This window comes from Papilio polytes, unplaced genomic scaffold (genome assembly GCF_000836215.1).
Source record: "Papilio polytes unplaced genomic scaffold, Ppol_1.0 DF823288.1, whole genome shotgun sequence".
In the NCBI taxonomy this organism is placed as follows: Eukaryota; Metazoa; Arthropoda; class Insecta; order Lepidoptera; family Papilionidae; genus Papilio; species Papilio polytes.
The window spans coordinates 1,974,847-1,992,177 of record NW_013525916.1 but is presented as its reverse complement, the minus strand read 5'-3'; the positions used below and the strand labels follow the sequence as shown (position 1 = coordinate 1,992,177).

Here is a 17,331-nt window from a genome sequence, read left to right as displayed (position 1 = left end):
AGTTTAGCTTAAAATCGCGCGACGAAATTTCGGGTCATTTTTGCTTTCTTTGCTTACGTAGCCTAAACTATAAGACCTACATAAAAATGATGTTTGGAAGAATTGTAGCCCTTTAATAAATAAAAGTCCGCGACAGCATATATCTATCTATTAAGGTTGTCGCACAATAACCACTTTTATCATAAAAATATCGCTCGAAATCGATTCATTACTTAATTGTTACTATACTTTCAATTGTCAATTGTTATGGTAAAAATGTGGAAACCCTTACGTAGAAATATCACTGCATACCTTGGCTGACACCGACATCAAAGAAATAATTGTACAATATAGACATAACAGTTACAATAAGGTAGGTTTACTATTTTCAAGTTTCAATTATTTCGTTACTTTTTAGTGTACTGTTTTTTTTGAGAATATTTTGTTTTGTTTTTAGTGCATTTTGTTTTGTTTTTAGTGTATTTTGTTTTGTAGATGACTATTGTCACGACTTATATCTTACTAATATTACTATTGTAAATTCGAAATTTAAGATGGATGTTTGTCAAAGTTTGTAGCCTAAACTACTGAACGAATCTCGATGAATTTGTCATAAATGTAGAGGATAGTCTGGAAGAACACATAGGCTACTCACTTTTGTTTTTTTTTTATTTCACACAGACGCCATCGCGAGCGAAAGCTAGTATGAGTACAAAGTAAATGTAATGTTAATAATCTATTTTTCTTTAACTAAAACCTTCAGAGACTCTACAGTCGCGGGTGGGGTTTAGTAAATTACTTTACGTACTTTCTAGTTCGACATCATTCAGCCATCTTAATTTTAGTCTACCTCGTGGTCTTCCGCGGTGTGGACTGAAATTAAGATGGACGGAAGACCAAGCGGAAGCGTGGTCTTCCGCGTGGTCTAACGTGTGGTCTGCTGTGTGGTCTAGGCCTACAGGACTTACTTTTCAATAGACAATTTGGTATTATCTAGTCACTTATCCTCGCAATATAACCAGCTTTTGAGTTAGGTGACTAAAATTACGAAATCTCAGTAGCATTAGTTAGTGCTTGCACAATTAAATGCACAAATATTTCAGCTACTATATTATATATGCTATTATTATACGAAATTAATTAAAATCGTACTGTCATTGTCTTTATATTTGAATTGCGTGGACAATAGTCTTCCGTATCAATAATTCAGCGCCAGTAAATTTATTGGTAGATATTGTGAAATTAATTTCATACTGTAGTACAGAAAATTTATTGATATCCTGTTAAAATATTCGGTTGTATAACCCCATTGAATAATAACATTTAATATTTACTCTATAGTATTCTTGGGTTCTTCTTAATTAGAAACTAGAGATGTAATGTTTATTTAGATTCGGATAAATAGAATAATAATTTTAATAGTTATTTAGTGCACAGAAACTGAGTAATTTGGTTGTTTTTTTCTAAATTCTTAACAGTTCTTGGATTTAATTTTCAATTAAGAAAATCGGTATTTTCATATTACACCTTAAGTTATTAATTTCGCTTACAATCTCGGAAACTGCATTGAATTTAATTAAAAATATGATTTCCGCGCTTTTTAATACTTCTATTTGTAAATGTAGTTATTACTTTTGACAAACAGATAATTGTTTAATGAATAAAATGTTTATCAAATACAATTACAACGGGATTCTTTACTTAAACGCTGAGCTTTGTTTAAAGTTAAATACCAGATGAACATTTTGCAATCCTGTTAAATGATACAGTTTTACAAACTTTAAAAAACAATACTCGAAAAACCAAATCTAATTAGAGTAATATATTTTAACGTGATAATAAAATGTAATAGCAGAATATTTTCAGTTTAGAAAAAAGTAGACGTTGGAAAAGTGTAGAAAAACTTTACTTAGCGCACCTCACTTTAACTCGCGCCAAACTTTTTTAATAACGATGTTGGCCGCCTCTTCATATGAATGTACAATTAAAACTAAAAATATTCACTGTTATTCTCACCGTTAAATTGTAACGTTAAAATATAATTTATTATAAAAATATTAAGAATAATGACTCGTTAAGGGAAGTTTACAAAAGGCGACTTTATCTGAGAAGAGTTAAAATTATCTAGTAATAATTATAGACTTTGTCACCCAGTAAAAAGTCAGCCCTAATAGTAAAAGTGTTTGCTTATACCGCCATCTAGCGATAGCATTTACACAACTTCTTGTCGTCAATTCATCGAAGCAGTCGCAGCCGCTTTTTAACCTGTCATCTGACATCGCGTCTGCAAAAAACACCAACGTCGTGCCGTGGGTAATTTCAAATTTTGCTTTAATTTATACAATTTACCATACTAAAAGAATTATGAAAATCCCAGTGGTTTCTGAGTTTAGTAGTAACATAGAATATACAAAAATATAAATCTTTTCTCTATATAATACTTGAATGATAGATGTTTTGAATCTGTCATATTAAAAGGTTTAAAATGGTCTATTGGGTTTTTCACTACTACTAAATGTACTTTTTTAGATTGGATTTTAATTCAAGCCTGCTTAATCTGTTTTTGTGACAACTATTGTAGAGTTTTGTCAACACAAAGGGTGTCTAATGAATGTTTTATAAATGTTATTATTAACCGTTTTGTAAATTATAATTATTTTAATAAAGTCCAATGTATATTCAATTTGGCTAAAAGCTAACATTATCAATTTTCTAGTTAATTAAATTTCAGCGAAGGCCGTACACCCTTTTATCTTTACCGTTTACTTAATTGACTTTAAATTAGTAATATAAATTCTATTTATGTTATTATTTTAATGAAAGTTTAATAAAGAGTCGTCGAGGTAAGAGCCCCTTTTTAAAATTCTCTTTCTAACCTTTTTAATAAATCCTAATTCTAGTTTACTTCCCCTCACCCTTATGATAAGGAAGGGTAGGCGATGGAATGTAAGAAAGGGAAAAATCCTTTTTCTATGTTACTAACTTGTATTGATGTAATGATTATATTCTCGTCTTGTCACTTGCATCTTTTTTTAAATATCAGACTTTCTAAAGTCGTTACAACAATGAAAACGCTATTAAATTAAAACCTGAGTAATTAAAAGTATTACGGCCAGAGGACATCCCATTACTTTGGTTTTCTTTTTAGCTGACAATTTACTCGGGAGCACGGCATTTGAAATAGGATTACTGTAGATAACTAAGATCAAAGAGCGCTATAAAGATGTCACTTTAAAAGCTCTTTGATAATAATACCTAAGAGAATAGCGATAAAATGTTTAATATATCTGAAAATGCCAATAAAATAGTAGTACTATGTTTAGTGCATATTGTTGGAATTGATAAAAAAAACACTTTTTTAACGAATGATGACTAAAATGAGAAGTATTTAATAGTAATTTTACGCCCGACATATTTTTAAGAATAAAATTTTGTATTCTAAAGCGTTTGCATTCTAGTATAGATTTGTATATCTTACATGTTAAAATGTACCATTCTAAGGCTGGTCGACAGATAGGATATAACTTTATAAGCCCATTTTAACGGCGGTCAAGCCCTTTCTGGGTTCATACTGCGTGTTTAATTTAAATTTTTCAGAAACATTCTCTCCTGAAGACCTAGTCAACTCTAATGAGTCGCTCGGTGATGATGTATAAACTAATAATTATGATAGGATATAAAAGGTACTTCAATTTAAGTAAATGCATGAAAAATTTTGCTAATAAAGTAATGATTTACGACCTTAAAATATGCCATTAATCTGAAAGCATCACATATACCAATTATTCTTCCGACAGCGCAGTAAAATCCTTTGAATACGCGGCCAAGTTCGTTTTATTAGTTTAAAAGTTTTACAGCTTATTCGAACTCTGTACGTGGTTACATTGAAGTTAAAGTTTGTTTAATTCTGTTATACTCATAACTGAATTTCAATGTATTTTATTCTACTAATTTAACGGAACTGTAATCTGTTATTACGTGATAAGTATTTAGTGGCAGAGTTTAAAATGTTAATTCTCATTTTTTGTTCAACCGTTGTCAATTTATTTGACGCTGACAGAACACAAGTCCGGAGGGATTTTAGCGTAGGCAATCTAGACAGTGGAATAATGCTAAATATTTCTTATAGAGAAAACCAATGTAGAGTTAGCATGTTCCTTTTTAATATATTAACTACAGTACATATAAAATGAATGCAAAAAAAATTGTCCTTTACTATTTATCACATCTGAATTATAAAAATACGGATTCAAAAGTAATTTACAATAAAATAACATCCGGCATTTATTTTAGTCGCGAACGAAATCTTTTCAATTTCAGCTCAGACGTTTTAAAGCTCTGTTATTCTCTTAAATTGATCCAAACAAAGCCTCTTTCGTTGTCTCTAAATTTTTTAATTTATTAGTGAAAGGAACTCGGGAAAATACTTCTTTAGATGATTATCTCCTTCTTTTATTTTAATTTATTAATATTAAATGTATTAAATGTAATAATACAGTTAAATTTTTGGATGCAATTTTTGTATTGATATAAAATATAATGCTTTTAAAATCTTTGTCATGCAAAAATGACTATTATACTTCTCATATTGTGTCCAAAAACCTTGACATGTTTACATTACTCGTGTTAGAATCCATTAAGGGACTAGGTTAAAATAAATATCACATTACATCAAATAAAACACGCCCATGAAAACAGCTAATTGTTAATTACGTGTATTTTAAAAACCCATCAATGTTATGTTTATTAAGCTTTCAAATATTTTAATTCCTTATTAACTTAATGACTAATTTTTTCACGTTTACGAATCTAATGTTTTTCATAGAATTCCATCTTAATCATACTAAGGTCTTTCTTTCTATACTATTATAATAAAGCGTAAACACACACTTCTATGTTGCCTAAGATGTCAGCAATTACAGCATATTTTTGAATAGTTCTTTTTTTGATAAAAAGCCCTACAGCGTCACGCTTTAGGCTATATATTTCCACGCCATTAAACTTAGTGGGTAAATATTTTGGATAAAAACCCTAATGTGGGAAAGAGACTATAAGTTGCTGCCAACATCAAGGAAGCAAAATTGCAATGCTTTGTCATCATGTCATGTCTGTCATTTTTAAATTTGCAATTGAATTTGACAAATGTAATCAATAAAACAATTTTCATAATTTCATGCGAATGAAGTCGCACGGGAACAGCTAGTCATCTATAAAAAAACAGACTTTTCCATTATTCACTTTGTTACGGTAAAACATTAAACGAGAAAACCATTTAGTTCTAATATTATGTTTGTAAATTAAATATAAAATTCACCTTTATTACAAAGTTTAGTTAGAGTTGAAGGTTATATAAATGTCAGAGTTGTTGTTTTTGAATTAGTTGCGAACGTCTGAAAACGGAATGTAAATTTATTTTAGAGATGGGATCTAAACGCTTTGTTGTTTGAATGTCGTCTCTATTAACATTAGTAGAGTAATAAATGTGATTATATTCTGTGTACAACGATACTAGGTAACTTTTATTCATAAATTAAAAATTATTTAAGAAGTACTCACAACTTTTACCTTTCACCCGAGATTTAGTAATCTTAACACAACAGTATACTTGTACGAGAGTGCAGAATGTTTTGAAAGCGGTTGTTTGAACAAAAGCTGTTGAATTTAAGTCAACCTTAACTCTCGCTTTATCGAAGAACGCTATCCTTTTAACGGAAAACAAAGGATTAAGAAAATAGGAGACGAAGTTTAGTAAAGCTACATGAGTGAGTTTTCATTTCTGAACCTAAACAAAACACGATCATGTAGCATTTACAACCCGCTATACGCAATCTGTTTTATATGGTAACTAGCAGTTGCCCGCGACTTCGTCCAATATTAAGATAAAAATAGCAGCCTATAATATTCATATATCCGTCTATGTCAATTACCCTTCAGTAAAAGTCTGGTAGAAATCGGCTAATGCGTTTCGGAGATTATCCGGAACAAATCCGGCTTGCGGACAGAGAGACAAAAATTTTTAATAGCGATTTTCGTTATCAGCAAAGCAAATACACCATCTTCCCGAAATCTGGAATTTTTTTTTGATATTATAAGTAGACATTACTATGTTACTATATGTATATATAGATTTTATGTGAACTCTAGAATCGTTCAGATAAATCTAACGTGTGTAGACAAAACTGAGGCCGTCCAGATAACTGTCAGATAAAACTGAGTGTGTGGCGGGCATAAAGGGAAGATATTTGAATGTGCTCGCTGTAACAATTTATCCGTAATAATAAATGAAAATTGTTCTTTTTTATCACCATACCAACCGACTACCAGTTTTATATCTGCTCCTTGTAACACGTGTGTAAAAAAATTATACGTTCTATTTTCTTAAAAGGTAATTTTCCACTTTTGTGAGTTCTGATTCTTCGATCTTATAAGCTATTAAATCTTGGACATAATAGATAATAGAAAACGTTATTGCTTTTAACAAATTGATGGACCATTACAACGGATATTGGTTTTTATCTATTATTTTAATATTGGAGACAACTTAATATTTGTTTTGTATTTTTAATTTAATAAAGTAAGCATTTGTACGTTTTAAAAATTGCTTAGTACAAAATACATGAATTTTTTCTACTTTTAATTTGGTATCAATGATTATATTACTGGCTACAACATAATATTATTAGAGTAATTACTAAAAAAGTTCACCAATAAGAAAACAAAAAAATAAATAGCGTACTCGTATAAACCATTATCTATACTATTATAATAAAGCGTAAACACACACTTCTGTGTTGCCTAAGATGTCAGCAATTACAGCACATTTTTGAATAATCCTTTTTTTAATAAAAAGCCTTATATTTACGTCACGCTTTAGGCTATATATTTTCACGCCATTAAACTTAGGGGGTAAATATTTTGAATAAAAACCCTAATGTGGGAAAAAGACCATAAGTTGCCAGCATCAAGGATGCAAGGTTGCCATGGTTTTGTCATCGTTATGTCATTTTGACATTTGCAATTGATAATTTGACACATGTGAACAATAAAATAATATTTTCACAATTTTATGCGGATGAAGTCGCACGGGAACAGCTAGTTCTTCTATAAGTTTATATTTTAATTGTATAAAACGAAGTTAATGAAAAAATTGAGTGAATCGCAACATGTTTTACTCGGTATCGCTCAATTCCGAATGTGGCAAAAAAGCAATATCCCAGCTCTGTGCTAAATCCACGGCCAGTGAAGCGAGACTGGCCGGCGGGCAAATCCCACAGATTTAAGCCTTCCTCTTTGTTGTAGTGTAACATTAAAATACATAAGTTATGTACATTTACATAAGGTAAAATTGATTGAAGAAATAAAGTGGAGTTTTGTAAAATATTTTTCTAACAGACACTTACATTAATAATATTATCTTACTTTACATATTATTAAAAAATCTTGCTTCAAAATAAATTATAAATTAATTATTAATATTATGTACGAAGGTTAATCTATATCTATACTATTATAATAAAGCGTAAACACACACTTCTGTGTTGCTTAAGAAGTCAGCAATTACAGCATATTTTTCAATAATTCTTTTTTTAATGAAAAGTCCTACTCTTACGTCATGCTTTAGGCTACATATTTACACGCCATTAAAATAGGGGGTAAATATTTTGGATAAAAACCCTAATGTGGGAAAGAGAGCAAGTTGCTGCCAACATCAAGAAAGAAAGATTGCTAAGGTTTGTCATGTAATGTCATGTCATTTTAACATTTGCTATTGATAATTTGACAAATGTAAAGAATAAATATAATTTTCATAATTTCATGCGGATGAAGCTGCATGCGAACAGCTAGTTGAATATAAACAATGTTAATTAGCGATCCTAAAAGAAAGGCGCGGCTACGATGTACCTGAAATGTTAGTCATTACTTTAACGAATAAAAACCTTGAACAAACCCTATTTAAAAGTACTACTACATGAATTAAAAAAAAATGATTGATTGAAAGAAGCAAGACGATATCAATTTGTTTAATTGTATTTGTTTTAGTAATTAAAGGATCGAAGAAAGTAAGGAAGTGAATTCAGATATGACGACTGATATGTACCGAAGAGCTGTTCCAATCCTTTATAGGGACAAGTTTATTGCTTTTAGAATTTGCTTTTATTCATCATTTCCCTCTGAATAAAATTAATAACGAATATTGATAGATACAATGCGAATTTTACGATTCCGTTCTCGCAGTTTCAAGTAAAAGTTTCACATTGAAACTGTTCCAGATATTCAAAACTTTAAGATCTATTGAATGCTAGATGGAACAAAAGTGTTATTCTTTTGAGATTTATTTAAACTACCATGTTGCTCGGGACTTCGTTCCCGGGAAATTAAAAAAAAATAACCTATATTAGTTATTGATAACGTAGCTTTTTAATAGTGGAAGAATTTTTTAAAATCGGCCCAGTAGTTTTTTAGTTATTTCAATATATACAAAATTACAAATCTATTCTCTTTATATCAATATAGACTAGGCTATAATAAGATTGTTAAAAATACAAGTATTTTAGTAATGAGTGAAACTTCGCGTATTTACAATTTTTCTATTCCAACAGTTTTCAGGTCGTACGTGTTGGGGATACAAAAATTTAAAGTTTGCGTGACGGAAATAACATTCAATTCTTTGTGGATAAAGAATTCCTTCCTAAACATTTCAATAATTTAATTGCTGTTTAAGTATTTGAATGTTTAAGTTTTTTAAACTCGACAAATATGTTGGATAAGACAGTAAGATATTCCATTGTGTGTTGTAATCTCAGAAAACATTCCTTTAGTAAATGGATATTCCTACTATATACTATACTAACACGTAGTACATATATAAGAAAAGTAGACTTAAAAAGAGAATTCTTCGTTCAACCAAGACCACAAATTACGAGTGATACGTACATAAATCAGCGTATGTTTGCAAAACCCGTGTGAAGGCAAAGGTAATTTTCTGCCTACTCGAGTCTCATTTGTTCAATGTACCGCACGATCCGGCCCAATAACCGTAGTCATCACTAATCTGACCCAACTCTATTCGTTTACTGCTGTCTAATAATGCGTGCTTTTGGTAACATGATAAAAACGTTATTTTTTATTAAAAAAGATTTCGCCCGGGAATCCGGCCGCGTGGAAAAAAAACCAAAAGTAAGTATACTATGTGTTCTTCCAGACTATGCTCTACAATTATGTTAAACTTAATCGATATCCGTTCAATAGTTTGGGTGGCAAACTCATAACATTCGTATTATTGACATTTATAATATTAGTTAGATCCATTCAAACATCAAAAACCAAGCAGAATTGCAATATTTATTACACTTTAGATAATCTGGATAATAGAGATAAGAAGTTGCTGTGTTTTGCAGCTTCTATGTTAATAATGAAACAAAATTTAAATTTAAATGAGGAAATGTTGCACGATTAAAATTTCAACATCGCGGACGGTGTACAAAGAGCAGTTAACTAGATTGTCACTCGCTGCAACAATAGCGTACATTGTTAATATTCCTTATATTTAAAGCGTATGTGTTTATTTAAACAACTAGCTGTTTCTCGCGACTTCGTCTTTTTATTTTTTTTATGACATAGGGTGGCAAACGGGCAAGCGGCAACCTGAATCCGCCAAAATGGCAAAGCGACCGCAGTCCATAGACATCCGCAATTGCAAATGCGTTGCCTACCCTTATCCGACGGAAGAGGAGATGCACATAAAGAGGATATTTCCCCTTCCCATGCATCTCCTCCACCGTAAAATCCACTTCCCGTTCCCATCCTCTCCTTATAAGAAAAGGGTGGTAAAGAGAAAAGGACTTTAATTAGGCCTCCGGCACCACACTCATCGGACAAAACACGGAATTGCTTCCATTTTACGGCTGTCTTCTGTGTGGTCGTGGTATTACACCGGGCGTGCCGGCCCATTCGTGCTAATATGATAAAGCGGGCACTACCACTGTTAAATCCAAGAAATTAAAAGAAATTGCCTATGTCACTCACTAAAAACGCTTTAATTGGCCCAGTAGTGATTGAGTTATGGCAATATATACAAAAATACAAATCTTTCCTCTTTTTAATATTAGTACGGATAAAACTTTGCACCTCAAACGTTCTATCTCTACCGTTGAAAATTAAATAAATACAACAATTTTTATTGTGTTTTTAATGTTCTTAAAAACAATTTTTAACTAAAAATGTAAGGCTTAATGAGTCGTAATTTATTTACGTTAATAACACAGGACCTTGAAAATCTGTAGTAATATTTTTCGGAATAACTTTTGGCATTGACGTTGGAAGCGGCTCGTTGATATCCGGGTTCAGTACAAAATCGGACGACTTGAAAACCTTGCTGTCTTTCACTTTGTGCCTGAAATAAAATAAAAAAGAAAAGAAGTTAGTTGAAAGAAATCTTATTAAGTTGTTTAAACTTTTATGAAACCGCAGGAGTAAAGGATTTAAAAATAGGTCCGTAGTAATAACCATTTTCATACTTTATTTGTTGGCATTCATTGTAATCCTATCAAAAGAAATAAATTAAATCAAAACTTACCAAAGTTCAGAACTAATTACAATTCTTGTTCGTGGCGTTGGTATACGAGAGAATTGAGTAGCAAATCCTATCGAATACGCTCCTTGGATCGGTAATATGAGCCAATCGCTCGGCGAACATTCTGGGAGTAGTATTGTGAAGTTCTCCATAACACGATCTACGGAGTCGCAACTCGGCCCCCAGAGTATCACTTTGTTTAAAGTCTCTTCATCGGTAGACACCTGTGCAGTTTGAAGTAAAGTTTTATAATAAAATGATTTTCAAGTTTGTATTTTAATAGCTGATGCAGTGGATGACACTTATTTCCGACCCAGTACGGTGAAATCAGATGTCTCAATAAGGGTGAAGACGTGTAATAACAACATTTAATAAGAATAAATTCGTTTTTATTAATTAAAAAAAGAATGATAGAATTATTTTGGTAATTTTTCGAAAATAAACATGCTATGGGTGTCTTCTAATGCATTTTTTTATTATTATATATAGATGTAATTTAAAAAAACTTACCCGGTATCTTTTCACTTTGTGCCATGATTCGTTATATCTCAGAGTTCCGTAGAGTCCGTCGTTAAGATAAATCATTTTCACAAGTTCATTATCTTTTATTACCTAAACATATAAAAACAAACAAAAACTTAACTCATTCAAAACTGATCAAAATAAATTCAGCCATTTTGTAAATATCATAATTATCATCATCAGCCTTTGTCTGCCTCAATAAAATATGCCTGATTAATATCACTTGTATATTCAAACATTGGTTGTTTTAATAAGTAATAAGATGTGAACAAAATCGCATACCTGTTTAACATTGTTAATGCTGCAATAAAGAGTGTATGAAGAATCACAAACATATCTTCCTGGCTCTGCTATCACTTGCACCGTTTTATCAGGAAAATATTCATCAAGTGCTTTATTAATAAGTTTCGCGGCCTGCAGGATAAATCTTAGTAATATTATAAATGCGAAAGTTTAGATGGATGGATGTTTGTTAGAGTTTGTAGATGGACCATAGAGATTAGTCTGGAAGAACACATAGGCTACTTAGTTTTTTTTTAATTCCACGCGAACGGAGCCGCAGGCGAAAGCTAGTAATTAAATAAACATTTCTATGTCATTACGTAGTTTACATTCTATCATTGGACTTCGCAGCATTTAGAAATGATATAGACATATAGACTGAGATATCAGAACAATGTTTGTAGTTAAAATCAATTAGTTCATTGTAATTATTCATCGTTTTACATATGATATAGCCAAAGTTCAACGCGAGAGTGGATTGAATCAAGGAAGTAGTTTTTAAAAATTATTAATAAAACACACCTGGTCAACTCTGTCAGTCCTATCGCTGAGAAACCCACCGCCAATGTCCACTATGTTCATTCGTCTGCCAGCTTTAGCTTCGTGATCAAACAAGGCTTTGGCATAGCGAAGACCATTCTCGTGGCTGTCGACTGATGAACAAGCGCTACCGACATGGAAAGCTACTCCTACTACCTGGAACATGGTTATTAACAAGTTATGAAAATAAAAAAAACTACATTATAAATAAAGTTATAAAAAAACAACAATCGTACAATTAACTATAGTGTCTAGAAATCAAACAGAGATGGCGCTAATAGACATTTGGTGTTTAATCGCTTTATGATTACGGAAGAATAAAAAGTTATATAAAAGTTTTGAGAGAAAACTATTCTGTTACCTTAAGACCAAGAGCAGCCGCTTCGTCTAACAGTTTTATAGCTTCCGTATCGTGACCGCAACCGAATTTTTCTCCTAAGTTGTAAACACTCTTTCCCTCCACACGAATTCGTACCAACAATCTACAAAATTATTAAATAAAATATAATAAAACGTTCAATATAAATAATTTTGTATATGTTAAAGAAGAACCTATATTTAAATACAGCTCTTGGTTGGGTTGAATAGCAATCTGATTATAAAACAAAACGTAAAATGGCGAATTAAACATTTTAGAAGCAAAATTGTATAACTTTGTAGTGCAAGGTAAGACGCAACCGCGAAGAATAAAAAAAAATTAATAGTCTCCTCGAAGATTTATCCTTGATTATTTTTTTTTTCAATCTGTTAAAAATTGTTGATGTAACTTACCTAGCATCTGGCCAATATTGTTTTATCTTCTTTAATTCATAGGACGAATCAAACGTTGTATGAAGTACTCCAGAGTCTCGCGCATATATCATCTGCTCCGCTGTTTTTGAAGGCATTGCATATATTATGCTCCTAAGTGAGAGAAATAGACCTTATATCATATTAAAATAGTAGTGGTAGTCGTGGATATCAAAAATTTTAACTGTTAATTGCATTTATGTCAGTAACAGACATGAGAAATTTGTAACAAAGGTAATTCTGTCTCTAGTCAAGAAGTAATAATTAATTTTATCCTTATATTGCTAGAATTAGAATGACTAGTCTTATTGTTTTCTGCTTTTAAAAAGCTAAAATATTAATTTTACTAGCTTTTGCTCGCGACTTCGTCCCCGTAACAAAATAAAAAAGACTCATTGATGCCGTAACTTTTTAATAGTGAAAGAATTTTTGAAATAGGCCCAGTAGTTTTTCAGTTATTTTAATACATACAAACATACCAAAACACAAATCTTTCCTCTTTATACTATTAGATATAGGTTACGCTTACGTAGGGTTCACATTTAGCTGCCTTAGTTTGTGAATCTCACCAGGCGATGCACAATCGAAGCCGAGTCCAGAAGCGATGGCCAATTTCAACATGAAATCGGAATCATTCGACTTCATTGCTGGAATGTACAGAGAAAATAAAGTGAAACTAAACAATACCTATTATTGAAAGTTTTTTTTTTATCACAGATGTTAAATTATTAAGAAAGAAAAATAATTCTGGTAGCCATATTGCTTTCATTATCGTGCCATTCGTTTATTTAATAACGTAAATAGAAAATTCATTTCCATTATTAAATACGTTATTAATAAACCAAACGATAATAATGTTAAGTTATGGCGACTCTAAGCACGTAATAGTAAATACGCCGGCGGTTTGATAAGAGAATTCAAGATAATGAGTTACAACGTGCGCACATCTGAAACTAAATTATCGCACAACTGTCTCGCTTTGATTCCCTTGAGCTTATATGAGGTGCACACACTACTACATTTTTAGTAATGCAATTAAACAGTTAAATTGGGTGCGAAACAATCGACAATCGCACAACAGTTGTTTGATAGTTTAGTCAGAGGTATCCGCCTACTATTACGAATATTGTATATTGAAGCCAATATTACATTGAATTTTAAGTATAAACGTAACTGACAGTAATAGAATCATGTACCATAAAATATTTGCACTCTCGGCATCTGCGTTTTGAAATGCTGAATGCGTCTGTGCGCCTCGTCCATGTCGAACACGTAGAATGGTTCTTTTTGACGGCCGCTGTCTATCAAAGTGCGCGCTACCTCTGTCGGGGAGTGCGTTGTCAGGACAAAGGCACCCGAATGGATTGCAAATCCATTTTGCAACGCTCCGTTCATTGTCTGAAAGAAAAAGTAAGAAGTGTAAATAGAATTGTAAATTTTAAAAGCGTCTTTTCTATTGTTTAAAGAGTTTTTTTTCTACACTGTTTTGGCAGTGACTGTACAAAGTAAAAGACATTTGAGTAGACTAGTTATAATTCACTGCAAAAATTATAAAATAATTAACAATGGTGAAATTCTTATAAAAATCGAATTTAATTAGTTACATAAGGTTTAATGATGTTAGGAAGAACGATCAAAATCAAGAAGGAATTTAAATAAATTGAAGTAAAAAGTTAGGTATCTTTTTTAATAAAACAATTAATTTACCTTTAAATAAATATGTAACACAATATCAAACAGACTACAATTGTGTTAAACTGTTAAATGACAGTGAGCACTAAGAAAAGTTAATTTTATTATTTTGTTTACACTTCGCGATATAATTGCTATCGTATTAGTTCAAGGTCTTGCACCTTAAGATGCGGATTTCGTACTATTCTTGATAACAATATTATAAAACAAATAGACATGACATAATAACTATAATGTAATTTGCATAACATATTGCTATTCCCCCAAAATTCACAAAAACAAAGAGCGACGGCAACATATGTGTAGGTTAAATTGTTGGGCAAAAAAATAAAGTTCCAATTTTGTCTGTACTTCTAAATGTGCTTAAAATTTAAAGTTTCTTAAATATAGTTATCGGAATATTAAAAAATAAGATCGTGTATGTGACTTGGTATGATGTTTTCACAAAATTACTAAAAATATTACTATCTACATCATATTATAACTACATGAACCTATAGATAAGAAATTATCAGAACATTATTATTGTAACAGACTATCATTATATGTATATCGTTTATTATTACATTACACAAACATTATGATTATGTTGACTATCGCCTGTGACTCCGTTCATGCGGAATTAAAAAAACAATAGCAAGCCTATGTGTTCTTCCAAACTATACTCTACATCTATGTCAAAGTCATGGTGATTCGTCCAGCAGATTAGGTTAGAAGCACACTATTAGTAGAAGTTATAACGTATGGACAAACGTCCATTTAAACATTTAATATTAATATAATAATAATGTTTTCATTGCAATTTTTTTGTTCATGATGATAACTTTCATGACTTTTTCCGAGAGAGCAATTTCAGTCGACTGTAAAATGCGAATAAGTTTTGAAAGAAAGATCATAATTGACGAAGTAAAATTTTGTGTAATACTTAACGTCGTAGTTAGTGTAGACTGACAATTGTTTTTATGCATTACATAAGAGTAAATTGTATTTTACAATACCGCAGAATTCAGTCGCTCGAAAGTTTAACATTGTAGGGAGCTTATCGCACATATGCAGCAGATTTTCAGCCATGTCTGACAAGCCGCAAACAGAGTCTAATACAGCTTTATACGTGCGCGCGGATATTCCAGACTTCCTTAGTATAGATATTGTACTTGATATGTTAAGTAGCTTTTTTAAAACTGACTGTTGCTCGCGACTTCACCCTCGTGAAATTAAAAAAATAATATAAAATATAGCCTATGTTACTCACGGATAAATTACTTTTCTAATGGTAAAGGTATTTTTAAAAGCGGCCCAGTAGTTTTTGTGCGAATTAAATACATACAAAGATTCAAATCTTTCCTCTTTATAATAGTAGCATAGATAGCCAATGATTAGGACTGCAAAAAGCAAAAAAGATATTAGACACATAAACACTGTAAAACATTGAAATAAAAGAAAGATTTTAATAAATCTAGGCAATCTTAAAAAGTTTTTAGAGCGATCCGATTACATAGTCGGATGATTTGTTCACATGAGGAGATAAATTATCGAAGAGTGCAGCGAACTACTCCTTACACGTGGTACAAACTCGTCGTTTTCATTTTTTTTATTATTATGTAAGTGGATTTTTGTTAACTTACCATTCCAACAAAGCTCAAGGTTTGTGCTAGGATATGGTTTACGTTTATAATTGAATGGCGGGATTCGAACCCCCGACCACGTGACCGGAAATCTGTAATCTGACCCTTAAACATTAGGCTAATGGCACTTTTAATCTATCCAACATTTCCTATTTTTTTACTTTTATAGTACATCAATAACATATTTTTTATCGTGCAGATACATAATAAAGCTGCATTGTATCGGTTTTTGTTCCGCGTCTTGTTTGAAAACGTTTAAATTATTGTAGCTAGTTTCCCCGAGTGTACGTGATATCGCAGTAGTTCAGAGACTCTCAATGCGGGTTCTAAACTGTTCTTAAATGTTCTTGTTTGATTCCTATATTAGTTATACCCAAAGCAGTCTTTTATATACGTAGAATAACAGCTCGGTCTTCTACTACCTTGACATTAGTAATATATTTTTAAATTCGGATTATCTTGAAAGAGCAATAATTGTTTCAATAGTGGGAACTAAAAATTCATTTAATTAGTTTTTAGGTAACATTTTGTCCGTATTTATTCGTCCGTATTTCCGAGAAATTATATGTAAATTATTGATAACTGAGTTTGTATCTAATTATTGTATGTTTCACATCGTTATTATTAATCATAATATTTATATATTTTCAACTTCTAGATAAGAAATAATCATTAAGTTAATATTTTTGTGACCGAGAGACTTCATTATTGTAATAAAACTAGCTGTCCCCGTGCGACTTCATCCGCATAAAATCATAAAAATTTTACTTTATTGTTTACATGTGTCAACTTATCAATTTCAAATGTCAAAATGCCATGACATTAAACCATGGCAACCTTGCTTCCTTCATGTTGGCAGCAACTTATGATCTCTTTCCCACATAAGGGCTTTTATCCAAAATATTTACCCCTTAAGTTTAATGGCGTGAAAATATATAGCCTAAAGCGTGACGTAAGTGTAGGGCTTTTTATTAAAAAAAAAGAATTATTCAAAAATATGCTGTAATAGCTGACATCTTAGGTAACAAAAAAGTGTGTGTTTACACTTTATGATAATAGTATAGAGTAAGTATATAGTATAGATGAACTGTGTTTTGTGCAATTTCGCTGATAATTTACAAAAGTAATCTTATGTCAGTGATTTTGAAAAAATATGTAACTATTCTAATCTACGTTATGTTAACTCAAAAATGAATGGAGTAAATAACAGAACGCTCTCGAAGTGTATTTTATTATTACGATTTTTACTTTCGAGACAGCCATATGATATTTAAATCATCCGAAAAGCGTCTTTTTACGAATCTTACTGTGAACATAACCTAAAACGTG

General features: G+C 31.3%; 2 protein-coding genes across 2 annotated transcripts; both read right to left on the bottom strand.

The window, feature by feature from the left end:
* Positions 1-10,171: 10,171 nt before the first annotated feature.
* Positions 10,172-11,485, bottom strand: LOC106104988 (ornithine decarboxylase-like). Its single transcript, XM_013285183.1, has 4 exons — positions 11,357-11,485; positions 11,063-11,164; positions 10,556-10,776; positions 10,172-10,372 (listed from the first exon to the last, which is right to left on the bottom strand). Exons 2-4 carry the CDS (start codon positions 11,135-11,137, stop codon positions 10,228-10,230), a joined length of 441 nt encoding a protein of 146 aa, XP_013140637.1. The 5' UTR covers positions 11,138-11,164; positions 11,357-11,485; the 3' UTR covers positions 10,172-10,227.
* Positions 11,196-14,471, bottom strand: LOC106104966 (ornithine decarboxylase 2-like). Its single transcript, XM_013285159.1, has 8 exons — positions 14,393-14,471; positions 13,882-14,083; positions 13,215-13,332; positions 12,668-12,799; positions 12,258-12,378; positions 11,879-12,052; positions 11,357-11,488; positions 11,196-11,264 (listed from the first exon to the last, which is right to left on the bottom strand). Exons 2-8 carry the CDS (start codon positions 14,078-14,080, stop codon positions 11,196-11,198), a joined length of 945 nt encoding a protein of 314 aa, XP_013140613.1. The 5' UTR covers positions 14,081-14,083; positions 14,393-14,471.
* Positions 14,472-17,331: the final 2,860 nt, after the last annotated feature.

Bases quoted from the DNA above. Each gene is read 5' to 3' on its own strand.
- LOC106104988 (XM_013285183.1), bottom strand. From the start codon at position 11,137: ATGATTTATCTTAACGACGGACTCTACGGAACTCTGAGATATAACGAA. The intron at 10,777-11,062 runs GTAAGTTTTTTT...CAAACTGCACAG, and splicing joins ACAAAGTGAAAAGATACCGG to GTGTCTACCGATGAAGAGAC. The intron at 10,373-10,555 runs GTAAGTTTTGAT...ATTTTATTTCAG, and splicing joins GTAATTAGTTCTGAACTTTG to GCACAAAGTGAAAGACAGCA.
- LOC106104966 (XM_013285159.1), bottom strand. From the start codon at position 14,080: ATGAACGGAGCGTTGCAAAATGGATTTGCAATCCATTCGGGTGCCTTT. The intron at 12,379-12,667 runs GTAAGTTACATC...ATAATTTTGTAG, and splicing joins CAATATTGGCCAGATGCTAG to ATTGTTGGTACGAATTCGTG. The intron at 11,265-11,356 runs GTATGCGATTTT...TTATTGAGGCAG, and splicing joins GCATTAACAATGTTAAACAG to ACAAAGGCTGATGATGATAA.